Source organism: Eulemur rufifrons, chromosome 17 (assembly GCF_041146395.1).
Source record: "Eulemur rufifrons isolate Redbay chromosome 17, OSU_ERuf_1, whole genome shotgun sequence".
Lineage (NCBI taxonomy): Eukaryota > Metazoa > Chordata > Mammalia > Primates > Lemuridae > Eulemur > Eulemur rufifrons.
The window spans coordinates 53,180,887-53,200,682 of record NC_090999.1 but is presented as its reverse complement, the minus strand read 5'-3'; the positions used below and the strand labels follow the sequence as shown (position 1 = coordinate 53,200,682).

General features: G+C 36.4%; 1 protein-coding gene and 1 non-coding gene across 3 annotated transcripts in view; both read right to left on the bottom strand.

Annotated features, from left to right (window-relative positions):
* Positions 1-440: 440 nt before the first annotated feature.
* Positions 441-19,796, bottom strand: part of FAM151B (family with sequence similarity 151 member B) — a 29,501-nt gene continuing 10,145 nt past the window's right edge. The window contains exons 3-6 of one of the 2 annotated variants that reach the window (XM_069492178.1): positions 13,450-13,615; positions 8,326-8,543; positions 5,763-5,898; positions 441-1,970 (exon numbers count right to left, since the gene is read on the bottom strand). In XM_069492178.1, coding sequence (XP_069348279.1) covers positions 1,811-1,970; positions 5,763-5,898; positions 8,326-8,543; positions 13,450-13,615 — 680 coding nt within the window. In that variant the 3' untranslated portion in view covers positions 441-1,810. Of the gene's footprint in view, positions 1,971-3,108; positions 3,209-5,762; positions 5,899-8,325; positions 8,544-13,449; positions 13,616-19,796 lie in introns of those variants that run through there. The other variant, XM_069492179.1, reaches the window with a different exon arrangement.
* On the bottom strand, positions 16,621-16,727 carry LOC138398472 (U6 spliceosomal RNA). The gene has a single exon (XR_011235964.1). It is a non-coding gene; the product is annotated as a U6 spliceosomal RNA (small nuclear RNA).

Sequence of the window (19,796 nt, the reverse complement as noted above, 5' to 3'; positions counted from 1 at the left end):
AAATTGTACCTTTTGCCTTTAGCAAACCATAAGAAGTAAAGTTTTAGGTATTATTTCACAAATAGCACTCCATTCAACTAGAGCTGAAGCTTAAAGTGGAAATACTGTAACTGTTATCTTTAAGTACTTATATGTCTACCATGTTTCATGTTGTATCTCTTAGTGCTATCTGTCAATCCATAATGGACACAATCATATGGTAAGTCTAAAAGAAGACAAACTAACCTCATCTGTTAACCATTTATTGTGTTATTGAGCTAGATGGTCTCTATCACATGAATTTCACATAATCCTCACACATACCTTATAAAAGAATTCTCATCTTTCTCTCATTTTACAGATGAGTAAGCCCAGAGTTAATGACATTAAAGACTTCCCAAAGTCTATGGCTAGTAAGGGACAGACGTGGGGCTGTGAGGGAAGTCTGTCTGAACTCAAAGTCCAAGCTCTTTTCTCTATATAGAACTACTTTATTTTCTGGGAGAAAAATGGTTGATTAACAAAAGGCAAAATTACATATCTTAGGGCATTCACTGGTAAATTTCTTTTTAACAAATCAAGGAAGCAATATATTTTTTTGAATACTTTGCTCTGACTATGACAGGCGCTGTAAAGGACACTTAAGTATGCACGTTTACCATGAAAGAGTTACAATCTAGCTGAGGAGACATGCATGGCACAATTAGTGAACATAATCAAATAGTCAAAATGAACTGTTAAGGTAAGATCTAAAGACCATTGATGTTGAATGAATTTTTGAAATAAAGGAGCTGTGCTAGAGCACATCAAATCGACTTTTAGGGTGGGACCACATTATGAAGGGTCTTGAAAGAGGGAAACTGAGTAAAATTGAATTTAAGCCCTTGAAGGTTTTTTTATTTGCATAAAGAAAAGTATTCAAGAAAGTTTTGTTTTGCAGCAAAACTTAGGGGTATTCCTGAATAGAGTGACAAACTTGGAAAACAAATGATATATTACAAGGCTTAAAACTGCTCTCCAACAGTATATTGTTCACTATAGATAAGATACTATAGAAACAAAAAATATACTTAGCTGCCAGTATGTTTCCCAATATGGAAATTCTAAATCCATCTAATTTAACCTATAGTTTCAGGATATGGATTAGTTCTTGGTATGAGACAGCTGCTCACCCCTGTGAAAGTCAAAAACATTTTTAAAGCCCTCCTACTTTTTTGTTATCTCCCAGTTTTCCCAGAAAAAGGCAAAGAGAGTGCCATATTTTTCGTAATCTCTGTAATGTAAGTGGCAATAAAATGTGATTTATACCTGTTTTAGGACGTGTGGATTCTCCCACTAGTCTTCAGTATATAATACTTTTTTTTTTTTGAGACAGGGTCTCCCTCTGTCACCCTGGGTAGACTGCAGTGGCATCATCACAGCTCACTGCAACCTCAAACTCCTGGGCTCAAGCGATCCTTTTGCCTCATCTCCCAAGTAGCTGGGACTACAGGCACATGCCACAACGCCCAGCTAATTTTTTTATTTTTAGTAGAGAAGGGATCTTGCTCTTGCTCAGTCTCAAAGTTACTTCTTATAAAGAGGTTCAGAGTATCATTTTCCTAAATTATTATTAGACCAGGCCACTGAAATCTCCTTTCCAAATCTTTTACATAAGTGCACTATTTTATAAGAACATATGCCCACAGAGTAAGCACACAATAAATGTTTCCTGATTGGATGAATTGGAGCCTAAGCCTATAATCATAATTTACATGATAATTAATTCAGACCAATGCAGAGAAGGCTTATGAAACTAAAGCACAGAAAATAATTTGGAAGACTCCTCTTCTTAGAGATTAACTTTGATTCCAATGGCTTGTTTAAATTGAAGGTTTTGTGGTTCCGAGATGTCATAGAAAACTTGGTTTTTGTCAAAATGGTCTCTAATATAAAGTAAATCTTCAATGGAATAGTCATCATTTTTTCCAGTCCAAATAGTCAGGCTGTACCTGCATTAAAATAAAATAGAATTATACAGTTCAAAGTGAAAATAAGAAAGTGATGAGCAATTTCAATAAGCCTAAAAATACTCTCATTTGTCTCTAACCCAAATCCACACAGATGACAAAATTAATCAGCAGTGGTGTAACTGTACTTTCCTATTTAATCCTTCATCAACAGCAGAGGGGCTAGAGACAAAAACAAACCACATTGCTGTTGTCTGAATCACGTAACTGCTCTATCTGAATTACAGGAATGTTAAATGGACTTAGAAACCCAGACTGGTGGCAATGGAAATGGGTCTAATTTTGGAAAAAGGAAAAAAGAGACTATGTTGCTGATCAAGGAATCTGTTCCCCCACAAAAATTTACAGCTGTAACCTGGGTTTGTTCGGTAGCCTGGTCAGAGTGAAAAACACAGTGAGAGGGAAATGTGAAGAGACACAAATGTCACTGACATTCCCAACACTCATAGTCAGGTATGGTTACTTTTCCTGTAAAGAATTGTCTAAGTAGTTTAAGTAGCTCTTTGTTATGGCCTATTACGTGTGAAAAACCATAGATGAAAACAAATTATTTCTGTAGAAACCAATATTTTTTAGTTTGAAAGACCTAACTCTAGATATTTAAGAAACATGTAATTTCTGCTCAGTGGAAAAAAAATGTTCTAAAATTTCTTAGACTAACTTTGCTACATTGAACAGCCTAAAATATCCAGTTAGCAGCTGATAATTTTTATCATGCCCACAACATAGTCTGCATTAATTCAGTTTTCACAAGACCCATTTGGAGTATGTTTAAAAGACTTATTTCTGACTGAGGTCTCTTGGGTTACTAGGTGCCTCTGTGAGTTGAAAGTTCCAACAGGATTGAACATGATCATGTGAAAATCAATGTGACATCATTAAAAATAAAATAAATCCAAATGGAATTTAGCCTTGGCAGAATTTTCTCACAAATGTGGCCACAGGGCCGGGCACAGTGACTCACACCTGTAATCTTAGCACTCTGGGAGACCAAGGTGGGAGGATTGCTTGAGCTCAGAAGTTTGAGATCAGCCTGAGCAAGAGTGAGACCCATCTCTACTAAAAATGGAAAAAATTAGCTGGCGTCATGGCACACACCTGTGGTCCCGCTACGTGGGAGGGTGAGGCAGGAAGATCCCTTGAGCCCAGGAGTTAGTTTGAGGTTGCTGTGAGCGAAGGCTAATGCCGTGGCACTCTAGCTCAGGCAACAGAGCAAGACTCTGTCTCAAAAAAAAAAAAAAAAGAAAACAAACAAATGTGGCCACAGTCTTACAGTACTTGTACACATGATTATTTGAGTACTATGTCTCCAAGAAAATAGAGTCCATCTACATTGTAAATGTTTCTCAAATAGGGGTATGAGGATACACTCTCAAGGATTCTAGTTCTCCATGAGAATTTAAAATTTAATTAACTTAATTTAATGCTTTAATTTCAATGATAATCTTTAAAAACTTAATACATTATGCTATTTGGTTTCAGTGCACTTCTTTGATACTAATGAAAACAAACAAAACTAGAAGAAGAGTTAATAAATAAAGACATGTTTGCAACAAGAGAATGGCAAATATTGCCACAGTATACTATAAGAACGAAGGTCTCGGCCGGGCGCGGTGGCTCACGCCTGTAATCCTAGCACTCTGGGAGGCCGAGGCGGGTGGATCGCTCGAGGTCAGGAGTTCAAGACCAGCCTGAGCAAGAGTGAGACCCCGTCTCTACTAAAAATAGAAAGAAATTATATGGACAACTAAAATATATATACAAAAAATTAGCCGGGCATGGTGGTGCATGCCGGTAGTCCCAGCTACTCGGGAGGCTGAGGCAGTAGGATCGCTTAAGCCCAGGAGTTTGAGGTTGCTGTGAGCTAGACTGACGCCATGGCACTCACTCTAGCCCGGGCAACAGAGTTAGACTCTGTCTCAAAAAAAAAAAAAAAATAAAAAAATAAAGGTCTCCTCATAATTCAATAAATCTCTTTTCTGCTTAAGTTACCCCAAATTAGTTTCAGTTGGTTTAAACTAAGAAACTGGCTGGTATAGTGTCTGGTACCATCTAATGTTTCTCTTTAAGCATAATGTTAGCAGCCACTGATTCAAATTACTCTAAGTTCAATACATCTATAAACATTTTTACACATCTATTTTTTCTCATGAAAATGGAATCATGCACCTATCATTCTGCATTTTAATTTACCTACTTAACAATGTAGCTTAGAGATCATTCCATATTAAAACATAGGGTCTACTGCATTATCTATAACAGGTATATAATACTCCATCATATGGGCATACCATAATTTATTCAATCAGTTCTGACTGGTAGATATTTAGAATGTTTCAAGTTTTTTTTTTTTTTTTTGAGACAAGAGTCTCACTCTGTTGCCCGGGCTAGAGTGCCGTGGCGTCAGCCTAGCTCACAGCAACCTCAAACTCCTGGGTTCAAGTGATCCTACTGCCTCAGCCTCCCAAGTAGCTGGGACTACAGGCATACGCCACCATGCCTGGCTACATTTTTCTATATATTTTTAGTTGTCCAGCTAATTTCTTTCTATTTTTAGTAGAGACAGGGTCTCACTCTTGCTCAGGCTGGTCTCGAACTCCTGACCTCGAGCGATCCACGCACCTCGGCCTCCCAGAGTGCTAGGATTACAGGCGTGAGCCACTTCGCCCGGCCTCAAGTCTTTTATTATTACAAACAATGCTTCAAGAATATCCCTGTAGCTGTGTCTCTGTGCATTTGTGAACTTCTGTTAGTAAGACAAGCTCTCATTAGTGAAATTATAAGTATATGCCAAATTTCTCTCCTAGGAAATTATTGGCCTGTTTACATTCCTGTCCATGTATTAGTGTCTGCTTCCTCTACTCTCTTCAACATAGTGAATTACCAAACGAGGCCTTTTTCTGGGTGATTTGTAAAAAATTCTTTAATTGTTACAGTTCTTTACATCTGTCTTACATATATACTGAGGATCTTTTTATTACCAGAATCTTTCTATTTTTATGTATTTGAATGTATCAAAATTTCCTTGTACAGTTTCTAGGTTTTGTGCCTTAGTACTAAGAAAAGTCTTCTCCATTCTGAAACTATATTAAAAAATCATCCCTTGTTTTTTCTTTATTCACTTACTGTTTCATGTTCAAGTCTTTACTTCATCTGGAATTTATTTTGGAGGAAGGAATAAGGAAAGGTGTTAGCCTTGTTTTTCCTACATAGCCTGTTGTCCTAATACTAGTGATTTGATATGTCAGCTTGTGTCTACACTAAATTCCATGATAGATTTGAGTTTATTTTTTAGACTTTCTCTTTTGTTCTACTGATTAGTCTATTAAAAAAATAGTACCAAAATGGTTTTTATATCTATACTTTTATAATATATTTTAATAATTAATGGGTGGTCTAATTCTTATTACATATTAAAATCATAAAATTTTTATACGGAAAAGAATTCTGAAATTTTGATGAAATTCAAAGAGAAACTATTTTATCTACTCATAACTTTATGTCACTGTATAACATAATGAAAAAGATGACTAATATTTATTGAGCACCTACTATGTGCAAAAACTTTTGTGAGGAATAGAGGTGAAGGACCCAATGTCAAGTAAGTTAAACTTCATCAAGGAGCTTCAATCTAGTGAGGGAGTCTGTGCATTACCAGTTTTAATTCTCTCTCTCACCCACACTGTCCTTACATAACCAATTTTCATGCCCTTCCTATCTCTGTCTCTCATACACGCTCGCATGCACACACCATACTGTTAAGCTAATACATACCTGTTTGATTTCTTTAACAGCCAAAGTAACTGAGAACAAGACTGCCTGACTAATGCTGCTCTCACAGGGAATGTTACAGGCTGATTTAGTTCATTACATATATATTCCATCTCTTTCACCATTGTCCAACTGTATCCTTAAATGAAAACAAAGAAATTTAACTTTTCTGATTGAAATCCTCAAAGTCAATTAAATAAAAAACTAAATTACCTATAAATAGGTAAATCCATAGAAAATTCATAAATTCACAGGTGAATTCATACGTAATCCATAATCTTTTCCATTTAGATTCAGGGTGAATTAAAATACCACTTAATGCATGAAAATACTTTGAGTGGAAAATGTAGATAAAAAAATCATTTCATAAGTGACCAAGAGCAAATTTAAAAAAAAATTAAAATATTAAAAGGGTGTCACTAATCTCTCAAGTACAAAAAAAGCAAATCTGATGCTACTGTATTTTTATTTACTTTAAAAATTCTAAGGCTCTTCTCTTAGGTACATCTTCATCATTATTATTCTCTATAAACTTAGATTTTCTACTTGTGTTAAATTTTCTTTTTCAAGAAAAGGTAGCTGCTAGGTATTTACTAGCTGTTTAAGTGATAATTAACTTCAAATCAACTTTCTTTTTGGCTAGTTCAAATTACTTACACACTTTACCTAAAGTGGAAATAGTAGTAAAATTGACTATATTTGTTTTGTTTTGTTTTGTTTTGTTGAGACAGAGTCTCGCTCTGTTGTCCAGGCTACAGTGCCGTGGCATCAGCCTAGCTCACAGCAACCTCAAACTCCTGGGCTCAAGGCTCCCAAGCTCAAGGCTCCCTGCCTCAGCCTCCCAAGTAGCTAGGACTGCAGGCATGCGCCACCATGCCAGGTTAACTTTTTCAATGTTTTGTAGAGACAAGGTCTTGCTCTTGCTCAGGCTGGTCTCCAACTCTGACCTCAAGGAATCTTCCCTCCTTGGCCTCCCAGCGTGTTAGGATTATAGGCGTGAATCACCATGCCCAGCCTATATATGTGTTTTAAATCATGTTAAGACATTGGGGAAAACACACTTGTCTGTTTATAAACAGCTTTGGACAAAAAATTTATATTTTTTTAAATAACCCTAAACTCTATCAAAAGCAGGTTATAAAAGAAGTATTGGTCAATAAAGGAACATTTTATAGAAGTTCTAAGCTAAATTCCTGAGGAAGAAAAGGGAAATTGCCTACTTTCCTTTAAAATCTGGAAAATTATATTTTTTAATTAGAAAAAGGCATTGCTAATAGACGCTATACCTATATGACTATAACCTATGAACTTTCTTTTTTAAAACTGACAGCATAAGAAGTAAGGGAGGATAAAGCACATATTGGTGATGACAAGAGGATGGGGGAGAGCGCTGGGGTGGTGAGCAGCCTGGATACATCCAACACCAGCATGACTTAAAGACGCAGACCTGGTTTGTCTCAGTTCATGCCTGAGGTTAAGGCCAAAGTCATACTAAACATGACTAAATGGAGTTTAGAATCAGTAAGGAAGGTACTGGTTTCTGGTTTTCCTTCTTCAAACATTTCAAATTACACAGTATATTCTTTAATGAAACTAATAAAATTTAAATGATTAGAAAATTAAAATAGACAAGTTAAAGCACATTATTTTTTTCTCTCAATTATATCAATTATTTGACCAGGGTGTTATAGCCTAAATGTCACTTCACTACTCACTAGATGACAGTTACTCTGACCTCAGGCTGGATGTTAAAACTTTATAGCTGAAAACAGTAAGAGCAAATGAGTTAAAAACGAATTCCTTGAACACTGTAGGATACAGGTTAACATCTTCAAAAGCTCTAAATACCTTTTTAGTTTAATATTTTTACCAAGTGGTCAGATATCCCAGAGCCTTTCACTGTTTACTGGCTGTTTACCTGGAAATCACTAACTAAAGATATGTGAAAAAATAGAGGCAAATCCAATGGCATAATAAGTTTCCACCAGGAAGAAGTTAAATGTCTGGTTCGTCTATAGGAAGATGTAGGAAAAGAAGGGATCCAACCAAGAGGAGTGTCTCGGGGCCACCCACTCCCCTGCGCAGCCAAAGAGAGCATAATAGGGCACCGAGGTTTCAGCAACCTACATGTGGACCCCTACCAATATCTAGAGAGCAGAACTGGTGTGCTTCAAGCACTTCCACTATTATCTTTCATTTGTTATAAGAAGCTTGCTCTAAGGTATGGCAAAAGGAAAAATAAAGAGAGTCTAGAATGTTTTACAAGTTCAAAGAGACCAACTCAGGATTTGTTCAAAGTATGTAAAGAGGCAGCCTTGGTTATGCTAGACCTTGCAAATAAATCTTTCCCATGGAAGCTAGATGACAGATGTCATCAATGAACACATTGTCTATCTGAAATAACAGAAAGAAGGGTCTACGCATACCTGTAGGGTTAGGTGTTTCTCTCCATTAGGCTCTTAAGATTTTGTGGGATATGTTTTGGGCTTTGTATTAAAGATGTTATTTTTGTATTTGTAGGATATTTTAATTTGACCAACAAGGAATACATTATTAGAATTATCACCTTCATTGACTTTCTCAGGATGCCATCCCGTTGTCCAACCCAGGGATAATGTCACATCTGGAAAGAAGGATGTCACAGTATCTATAAATGGTTTTGCATCTATTACTTTGCTATTTCCATTTGGACCAGGAAGAATATCAGCATTAATCCATACAGGACACTTCAGATGCCTCTTCACATTTTCCAAGAGCATCATGGATGGTTCTACAGCTGCCAGACTAAAAACACAGTTTGTTGTCAATGAGACATATTCCTAAGTCAAAGTACAAAGAAGTTCTTTTAGACTAGTGGTTTTAATGCTCTTAAATTCATAACAAAAATGTAACAATGTCTGGATTAAATAACATCAAAGATAACATAGCACCATAGGGAAAAGCTAATAATATATGCCATATCTCAAAATGTTGATTTCTTATTATTCATGAAGGTACCTTAAAGATTCTATAAATATATGAATAATGTCACTACCTGTAGATAAAATAGAGGTTTCAAAACTCTATATTAGGATGACTCAGTATGAAAACAATTTGAGAAAAGACACAAATGTTCACTCATCACAGAACGTATAAATAACAAATGAAATTCACTTGTAACCCGCAAATTCACATTTATGAAATACCCAAGTGCACCCAAGCACTGTATCTCTGATTCCAGCAAGCATATTTTAGTTTAAATTAAAAAGAAGCTTCACTCTTTTTACTTCCCTAGAGTTAGGTCCATCTTTAGAGCTTATTAATCCACTAAAACCTAGAGCCTTCATTTCAGGGGCAGAAGACTGAGAAGAAAGAAGTGTCCCACATGGGAGCAGAGTGACACCTATAGACTTTGAAACACTAAAGTTTTAAGCAGCCTACATAATTTTTGCTTTTTAAAAATATACAGACAAACTTTGTTGGAAAACTATACTACTTATAACTGATTATCTTCTGAACCTTCAAAGCCTATGTTCATTTATAAGAAAATTAGCTTGTAGTGAATATTGTGATGAAAGGCTAAGAATTTTGGAGATGGATAGTGGAGGAGAGAACACTCAGTAACCCCTCCTCATGTTTCCATCTTTCTTCTTGAGGGACTGCAGTACTTCTATCTATGCTTTTACTTCTCTCTACTCCTTTGGGCCTCCTACTGTAAGAGGAGAAATTAATAATCTTATTATTTATTGGGTTACATTTACTAGTAAGCAAGGATACTATGCACTAAAACCACAGGAAACAGGCTCTAGCCTCTTTCACGCTGCTCCCATGTGGAATACTTCCTTCTTCTCACTCTTCTGCCCCTGAAATAAATGCTCTAGATTTTAGTGGATTAAGAAACTCTAATGCTGGACCTTGCAAACTCTAATTTACATGTTGTCACTCCTCTGTTTTAAATGCTTCCTGCCTCACACTGCATCAATGCCATGTTATAATAAAATCACAATTCTGAGATCTGGCACTGTACTTCCTACAAAACTCCATTTTTGGTAGCAAGCAACTTGTACCTGTGACTCCAAAGCTTGCATCTCTTTAAGTCCTACAGCAGCAGCCAAGTCCCCATGGAGTTTTGCTCTTCATGGGTGGAGCAAGGGAAAACCTTGAACTAATCCACGCATGTCTGCTGCCAAGCTCCTCTCTTTTTCCAGAAAGGACTCTGATCTCTTAAGAAAACTGGCATCCGTGGAGGTAAGGTTAAACACTGATTTCCAGTTTACATTTCAGGAGGGAGCTTCTTAGGCGTTCTCAATTTAATAAGCCAACACAGGGCTGTTTAACACTGATTTGTCATGTGATGATATCCAGTCTCAAACAGCATATTCTCCCCAAAATAGAAATTCCACCAGTGCTTATTTAGTGCCTACTACATGCAAAGCACTGTGCAAATATAAAAAGCTATGACACAGAACGTAATGAAACAAGAATTTAATGTACATATTCCATTTTATATATAAATATTTTAATTATCACTAATATAGATGAGGGTAATCACATTTTTCCTTACTAGAAACTTAAATAAGAAAAACAAAATCTATATTTTTAAAAATTCTAAATGTTATTAAGAAACCTAAAACTTTTTGTTATTTTAGCTCTTATTTTCTGGAATTTGACAAAATAACATCTCAAGTTCTTCTGGAAGAAAAGCTGTAACATTTTTGATAAAAAGATTGAGGACAAACTTTTCCAAACAACAAAATACAACATATAGTGGTCCTCCCTTATCTGCAGGGAATATATTCCAAGACCCCCAGTGGATGACTGAAACCAGATAGTACCAAACACTATATATACTATGCTTTTCCCTATTAACATATACAAATCATAAAGTTTAATTTATAAATTAGGCATAATAAAAGATTAACAATAACTAAAGAAGAACAATTATAACAATATATTGTAATCAAAGTTAGGTGAACATCACGTGATCTCTCTTTCTCTCTCAAAGTAGCTTACTGTACTATACTCACCTTTCTGTGATCTGTCAATCTGATAACCTAGACGGCTACTAAGTGGTTAACAGGCAGGTAACATATACAGCGTGGATACACTGGATAAAGGGAAGGGATGATTCATGTCCCGGGCAGGATGGAGTGGGATGGTATAAGATTTCATTGTGCTATGCAGAATGGTGTGCAATTTAAAACTTCTGAGTTGTTTATTTCTAGAATTTTTCATTTGATATTTTTAACTTCAGGTAACAGAAACTGCAGATAACAGAGGACTACTGTATACTACAAAAAAATAACATACCATGTTCCTAGCTGGAAGACTCAATATTGTACATATCACAAAATGACATATCTTTCTAAATTAATCTACAAACTCCATGTAATTCTAATTTAAAATACCAAGGGCCAACATTGTCAACTTTTATATGCATTAGTATCAAGTTTCCCAAAGGAAAGTGCCAAAAGCTTTGCCAGGATGATCATTTGAAGAAGAAAGTCCTGATTAGAAAACTACCTAAAATTGCTCTTTGGTAGTATTTATTTAAATCCCTAGAAAATAATATAAACTTAGTTATTATAGAATAGATTTTTTTTTCCTAGAAAATTACTTGTAAATCAAGCTTGTGAATATCTTATCCTACTTTCCTATTAATTTCATTTAGAAACTAGAGATAACAAAATGAAAATCATACTTAAAATTGTAATAAACTATTTAAAATTACATTTTAAGGGGAAATAATTCTTTGCTAAAACACTGGAGAGTTTGCTAAAACTCTGGATAAAAATGTAAAATATATTACTTATTATTTGTGTACTAAGCAGAATTACTTAGAAGCATAAGACAAGAACTACTAAAATTTGACTCAGAGGTAACATTCAGCTACTCTTACAGAGGCAGTGCAGCACTCTGGTTAAGAGTGTGAACTCTCCGGCAAGGCTGATGGCTCTCCTTCTCCATGACCAACTCTGTGACCACAAGCAGGCTACTTAGCCCTGTCTGCCTCCATTGCCTCTTCTGGAAAATGAGAATGACAGTAATAACCTACCTCCTGGGATTGTTATGAGAATTAAACGAAAAATACATGTGATACTTTTAGAACAGTATCTGACATATAGTAGGTGTTCATATAATTTAGTTTATATTTATTCCTCTCCAAATATGTTATAATTTTAAAAACTTGCAAAATGTTTATTTTAGTGGCTCTGCCCTTTTGTGGTAGCTGCTAGCATTTAGGAATGAATGAGCTGATATGATTGGCGAGGAGCCAAAGAATACGTCACAGAGAACAATGCAAGGGGCTACAATAAACAATAAAAAATTGAGCACATGACAAGGCAAGGAGATCTGAAAGTTTAAGTCACTAGGCATTAAAGAGCAAATGCTTTATTTCATGGTACAGAGAACACTGGACTGGCTCCCAGAGACCTGGGATCTGGTCTAGCTTGCCTGTCAAAGCTTAGCTGTTGTCCTTAAGCAAATCATTTAACCTCTCTGGGACTAAGTTTCTTTGTCAATAAAACAGAATTGAACTATTCATCACTTGAAAAGTTTATGATCTTAAGATAATTCTTTAATTCCAAGTCTTTATCATCCCCGAACTCCTGTATATCAAAATTTTGTATATCCATTCATCTACCAACAGTTTTATGAGGTTTACTGGTACAGTTTGCTTCACAACAAATGATTAGAGTCATCTTAAAAATCCTACAATTAGGGAGGCTCAGGTGGGAGGATGGCTTGAGGCCGAGGAGTTTGAGACCAGCCTGGGCAATATAACAAGACCTGGTCTCTACAAAAAAAAAAAAAAAAAAAAATTAGCGAGGTGTGGTGGCACGCACCTGTAGTCCCAGCTACTTAGGAGGCTGAGGCAGGAGGATCACTTGAGCCCAGGAGTTTGAGGTTGCAGTGAGCTATGATCATGCCACGCCACTGCATTCTAGCCTGGGCAATAGAGCAAGACCCTGTCTCAAAAAAAAAAAAAAAATTCTACAAGATTCCAAGTCCTTAATTCCTTGAGATAATTCAGTTTCAAAACACTACTCAGAGATGAGGTAGATTTACTGTCGATCCTAAATTTCAATAGCAGCTGCCTTCTATTAAGACCCATAATAGGGGCTTATGGCGTGCTTCTGCGGTGTCACAGTGTATTCCTGGCTTTATCTATAATATTTACACTGCCAAAATGCTACAAAAGTAAAATTTACTGTGATGGCCACAGCAAAAGAAACGACCCTTAATCTTGCTCTTCATTGTTAATGCCTCCAAAATGTGATTATTAAGAAACACTTTCATTATTAAAGACTTCTAAATAATCCCCTTTACAAACATAATACGTAAATCAAATAGGATATGCATTAACAACCTCAAAAAAATTCTCCCAACTCTCACTCTCCGGGACTACCTTTTAATAAAAGTAGCATTTTAAATTTACCTGTCTGTTACCACAATGGTCACTTATAATAAATTCCTTTATAAAAATTAACCTAACGTTAGCCTATCAGGGTCCCCCAAAAACAATTTTAGTAAACAATTTATTGGATCTTAGATCCATTCCTGAAACATTAATTAGAGTGTACAAATCCATTTTCAGTTTGGATAAATATAAAAAGAGGTAGTCAGGCATGGACATATGCAGCTATTACTTTTTCTCTCTAAAGTTATTCTATAATAACCAGAAAATTGAACATGTTTGTACAAATACCTCTTGAAATCCAGCTTGATGCCTTTATTGCTTTTCATAACTTCAGCCAGCCACTCCTGTAGGGTATTATCACTGTTTGTTTCAGGAGGATGGGCCATAATTGGTTGGCCATGCTCTGATCCATCATTTGGCAGGAGGACATCAGCCTCTATCATGTGAGCAGTACCTGTCCAAATAAGTTAATGCTAATAAAACGGGGGCAGAACTATAGGAAATGCCATGCCCAGTATCCTTTTGAGGAAGACAAAAGAAAGGAAAGAAAAGTAACACTTACTGAGTAACTACTACATGTCAGGTACTATACTAGGCCTTTAGATATTGTCCTTATTTTTTACAGATGAACAGGTGCCAAGAAGTTAAATGACTTTCGCTAGGTCACATAGCGCTTAAGCTGTTGTCATACTTGTGAATTTCTTCCCAGTACCTAGCAAAGGGAGTACATAATGGGAGGCTTAACAAGTATTTGTCGAAGTTTTCTGGGAATAAAAATAGTACTTTTATCTTCTCACTCCTCAAATTAGAAACTATGGATATCTATTGCTTATGTTTGAAACTCTACATTAAAAATTCATTTCTTTGACTTAGCTTAGCTACTGTTTAAAAGCATATATCTTTTGAACAGATAATAAGCTAAATAAGCCTGCTAACTTCTAACTGCCACAGTCACCCCCTAGTCCAAATTTTAGAATAGCCCCTTCAAAGCAATAGTCTATCAAATACAAATACCCATCTGGTCTGCTTCTCACTGCCCAGGTGGAAGAGGAGAGAACTTATTCCTTTGTATAGAACATTTGATAGATTAGCTATACTACATGCCAAAAAAAAATCTCTTCACCCCCATGAGACAAATAAAGAGTGAAGTAAAAGGCCAAAGCATCTGGGGAGAAATCTCTTCTCTTGGAAACTAGAGTGGTGGAACCAAATGCGTTTCCTTCTAATGATTATATTAAAAATTTTAAATGGAAAACCACTTGAGAAAAAAGAAGGACTGACTTATGTTTGAATATACCACTGTGGATGCTGGGTGGAAAAGGAACTGGACGGGGACAAGGGTGGAAGCAGGGAAAATAATCTGTCAAAGGGGTGACTCATAACCTATTGGATGCTTCTGGCTGCAAATAAACAGAAATCAGATTCAAGCTACTAAAGAAATTTATCATCTCATATAACTAGAAGTCCGGAGGTCCAGTGAGCTCTTAGTGTGAGCCAATCAGCAACTCAGTGATCTTATCAGGGTCCTTATGGCTTTTTTCTTCACTCTCTTTGTTATTTTCTTCACCTTAAGGCTAATTTCATCTCATGATTATAAGATAGCTACCAACAACCACTGGGGCCACATAGATTCATAGCCACAATTTTAAGTTTTAAGATATAAAAGCCGAGGCGGGTGGATCGCTCAAGGTCAGGAGTTCGAGACCAGCCTGAGCAAGAGCGAGACCCTGTCTCTACTAAAAATAGAAAGAAATTATCTGGACAACTAAAATATATAGAGAAAAAATTAGCCGGGCATGGTGGCGCATGCCTGTAGTCCCAGCTACTTGGGAGGCTGAGGCAGTAGGATCGCTTGAGCCCAGGAGTTTGAGGTTGCTGTGAGCTAGGCTGACGCCACAGTACTCACTCTAGCCCAGGCAACAAAGCGAGACTCTGTCTCAAAAAAAAAAAAAAAAAAAAAAAAAAAGACATAAAAGTTCTTCAATAATTAAAATTACTTTACTTGGGTCTGATTGAGCCTAGTTAGACCACTTGCCCACTATGGGAACAATATGAATCATCAGGAAAACTGCAAGTGCCAATTAACTTACTTATTTACTTTTACATTCATTCATTCATTCAACAGAGTCTAACTCTCTCACCCAAGCTAGACTGCAGTGGTGTCATCATAGCTCCCCACAACCTCAAATTCCTGGGCTCAAGTGATCCTCCTGCCTCAGCCTCTTGAGTAGCTGGGACTATACACGTGTGCCATGACACCAGGCTAACTTTTGTATTTTTAGTAGAGATGGCATCTGCTCTTACTCAGGCTGGTCTTGAAGTCCTGAGCTCAAGGAATCCTCCCACCTCAGCCTCCCAGAATGCTAGGATTACAGGCATAGCCATCGTGCCTGGCCTATTTATTTTTTATTTCAAAATATTAAAAGGGTACAAATGTTTTTGGTTACATGGATTGCTTTTGTAATGCTTGAGTCGTGGCAATAAGTGTGCCCATCACCCAAACTGTGTTTCTTGTACATGTTAGTTTCCTTCCCCCTCCCTCCTGCTTGATTTCCACTGAATTTTACTTCCCTCTGTACACATTTGTGCTCATTGGTTAGTTTCAATTTAATAGCAAGTACATGTGGTGTTTGTATATCCATTCTTTAGATACTTCACTTAGGATAATGGTCTCTAGTTCTATCCAAATTTTTGCAAAAGGCATTAATTCATCCTTTTTTATGGCTGAGTAGAACTCCATGGTATACATATACCACATTTTGTTAATCCACTCATGAATTGATGGGCACTAGGTTTATTCCACATCTTTGTGATTATGAATTGTGCTGCAACAAACATTCAAGTGCAGGTGTCTTTTTGATAAAATGACTTCTTTTCCTTTGGGTAGATACCAGTAGTGGGACTGCTGGATTGAATGGTAGGTGTACTTTTAATTATTTGAGGAATCTCCATACTGTTTTCCATACAGGCTGTACTAACTTGCAATCCCACCAACAATGTATAAATGTTCCTTTGTGTCTGCATCCATGCCAGCATCCTGTTTTTGGACTTTTAATAAAATCTATTCTAACTGGGATAAGGTGATATCTCATCGTGGTTTTAACTTGTATTTCTCTGATGATTAGTGATGCTGAACATTTTTTCACATGTTTACTGGCCATTTTTCTTCTGAAAAGCTTCTGTTCATGTTTTTTGCCCACACTTTAATGGGGTTTTTTGCTTTTTCTTACTAATTTGCTTGAGTTCTTTGTAGATTCTGGATATTGGATGTATACTTTGTGAATATTTTTTCCCATTCTGCAGGTTGTCTATTTGCTCTGTTGATTATTTCCTTAGTTGTGCAGAAGCTTTTTAATTTAATTAAATCCCATTTATTTATTTATTTTTGTAGTTGCTGTAATTGCCCTTGGGGTCTTTGTCATAAATTCTTTGCCCAGGCTGCTATCTAGAACTGTTTCAAAAAATATGGAACACTTCATGAATTTGCAAGTCATCCTTGTGCAGGGGCCATGCTAATCTTCACTGTATTGTTCCAATTTTAGTATATGAGCTGCTGAAGCCAGCACTGATTAACTTATTTTAATCCACCCCTGGTGCTAGAAATGCAGTCAGCTTCCATGTACTTGTATGGAGCAGAAATGGATACCTTAATAAAAGTGCAGTTCTTTTAGGAAGGAAGAAAAGGGGAATGGTGATAAGGTAGGCAGCCAATGGGTATTTGCTATGTTTCTCTTCCCTAAGCTAGATCACATTTAGGTTCTTTTAATTACAGTGGGACAAAGTACAGAATAACAAAACATCAAGACCAGTCAGAGAGTTTTATATTCCCTTTATTCTCTATCAAATGCAATTCTAAGGATTGTCTAGGTACTATCCAAACCAGCCATTGGCCAAAGGTAGGATTCTTCAACCATGTATATAGGACCAAGCCCTGATGTTTGGGTGGCTCACCTGGCAATGGGGAGGGCAGATGCAGAGAATTCTGTCTTTTAGCCAATGGCCAAACTTCTATAAGAACAACAGGGCAGGCTGGGCATGGTGGCTCATCCCTGTAATCCTAGCACTGCAGGAGGACACTTGAGCTTAGCAATTTGAGACCAGCCTGAGCAAGAGTGATACCCCCCATCTTTATTAAAAAAATAGAAAAATTAGCCAGGCATGGTAGCATACTCCTGTAAGTCCCAGCTATTTGGGAGGCTGAGGCAGGAGGCTCGCTTGAGCCCAGGAATTTGAGGTTGCAGTGAGCTATTATGATGCCATTGCACTCTCGCTGGGGCGACAGAGCAAGACTCTGTTTCCATACACACACAAAAAAGAACAAGAGGGCAAACGGAATAACAAAAATACAGATGATCTGATCTTTTATTTTTTTCCCAGGATGAGGTTGCAGAAGAGGAGTTGTGGGTCCATGGTATCATCCAACCCAATTTTCTACTGCCATACTTAAGATGTAATGGGTCAAGCTTCTAATTTTATTTTTTTTAAAAAAGCAAGCATGATTTCTCAAAAAAGTGGTGTTTAGCAAAAGATATGCAGGCATTCTATCTCCTACTCCATCAGTACAGTTATGAAGGGGCATGACAGCATGGACTCCTTTGTTTAAGAGCAATAGTCATGGTCTGTTAATTCCATTTGTTTCCCATAAATAGAAAAAAAAAAAAATCAGTAAAAAGCAAGTTGAAGAGTCTTAGGCACTATTTAAAGTATGTTCCTAAGGTCTCCTACAAGAAAAAGACTGGGAAACTATAGCAGTAAGGGCAAGAAATCCTGGTGGCTTTTAGGATAATGATAAGAAAGATGGAGAGATGAAGAATAATTCAAAATGTGTTTTGAAACAGAATCATAATGATTGCATGATAGATCAGATATAAGAAATAAACAGATTGGATTACTCTCAGATTTCTGATTCAAACATCTAAGTAGATTGTGGTGCCATTTCCTGAGACAGGAAAGATTGTAGGAAGTGCAGGTTAGTAAATGTAATCAAGAATTCCATTTTGAATAACTTAAAGTTGAGATGCATGTGAGATCTCTAAGCACAAACATCAATAAGCAGCTAGAGAGACTAACACTAAGGAGAGGTAGGCCTGGCCTGGAGACATATATATAGGAGCTGCCCAGCCCTTCTCTCGATTCTCCCATTCCTGGCCCGTGGGTATAAGGCTTTTGAAGGTCAGGGAATACTTCTGCTTGAGAGACTGCCTAGTCACAATAGTTTCAAATAACAAGGAGAGCCAGAGGAAGAAGTGTGTACAAAAGGATAAATGTCAACCCAATCACAGGAGCTCCACATTGTGTCCACAGCCAGACTTTGCTTTGCTTCACTTTGCCTCACCAGCTCCTGTACACCAGAGCAAAAGCAACTTTTCACTACTCCCAACCTGCAATATCAAAAGGGCTTTGTATATACTATTAATATTATAAATTGTATAATTTTTGAAGTTTCATTTCTAAATTTTCAGTTGTTAGAGAGGCAATTGATTTTCTATTTTGACTTTGTATCCTGAGACTTTCTAAATTCACCTATTTATTTATGATCATTTATCTATAGAATCTTATTTTATTTTCTATATACACAATCATATTGTCTGTGAATAACAGTTATATTTCTTCTTTTCCTATTTTTTTCCATTTAAAAAATTGAGATATGATTCACATACTATAAAATTCACCCTTTTAAAGTATACTAGTTAGTGGTTTTTACTATACTCAGAAGGTTGTACTAATACAACAATCACCACTATCTAATTCCAGAAAAGTTTTATAATCAAAAAAAGAAACCATGTACCCCTTAGCATTTGCTCCCTCCAACTCCTGATAACCACTAATCAACTTTTTCCTGAAGCATAACTTTTGCTAAAATTCATTTATTTAATAATCACTGTGTGGTTATTATATGCTAGGTACTGTTTTTAGGCATTAGAGATTCAATATTAAACAAAACAAAGATCTTCCTTTTGAGGAGCAAAGAAAAACAAGTTATAACAGTGTTTTTATAGTAAAAGAAGCCCAGATATATAATGGAGTGCAGAAAATGCATCAAGTTTTACAATAAAACATGAGACTTCAAGGAAGTTTCCTTGTTGGACCAGGATACTGTAAGCTGTGCCCCAGCCCTCTAGTGATATGCTTTCATTGTCGTTTCCTGCTGCAGCTAACACGTGCTTCACAGGAAAAGGCTGAGAAACACTGCTAAGCACAGCTAAAGTGTTGATCTATATAATGAAGGGATATATACATTTGACTACAGGTTGAATTAGCAAACCAAAGGCTTGATTTCTAGCTTAGTCAGAAATACTACCCAAAGCAATTAATTATGAATTAGAAATCAACAGATTCATCCATCTAGTCTACAAATATTTATTGAGCCTCTCATTAGTATACTATGAAAGACACAGATATGTAAGATACTACAATGATCCTGATCTTAAAAGTTATATTCAAATCATTAGAATATGTAAGAAAGTGTAATAATATATGAGGGTTCCAGTAAGACATGTCGAGGCAAATCACTTCTAGAAAATAAGAAAATTCTTCAATTATGCAATTTGTTCCCATTTTGTAAACAAAATGAAACACTTCATAAAAATGTTCATGTCATCCTAGAACTTACATTTAGATCACCTAAATCTCTT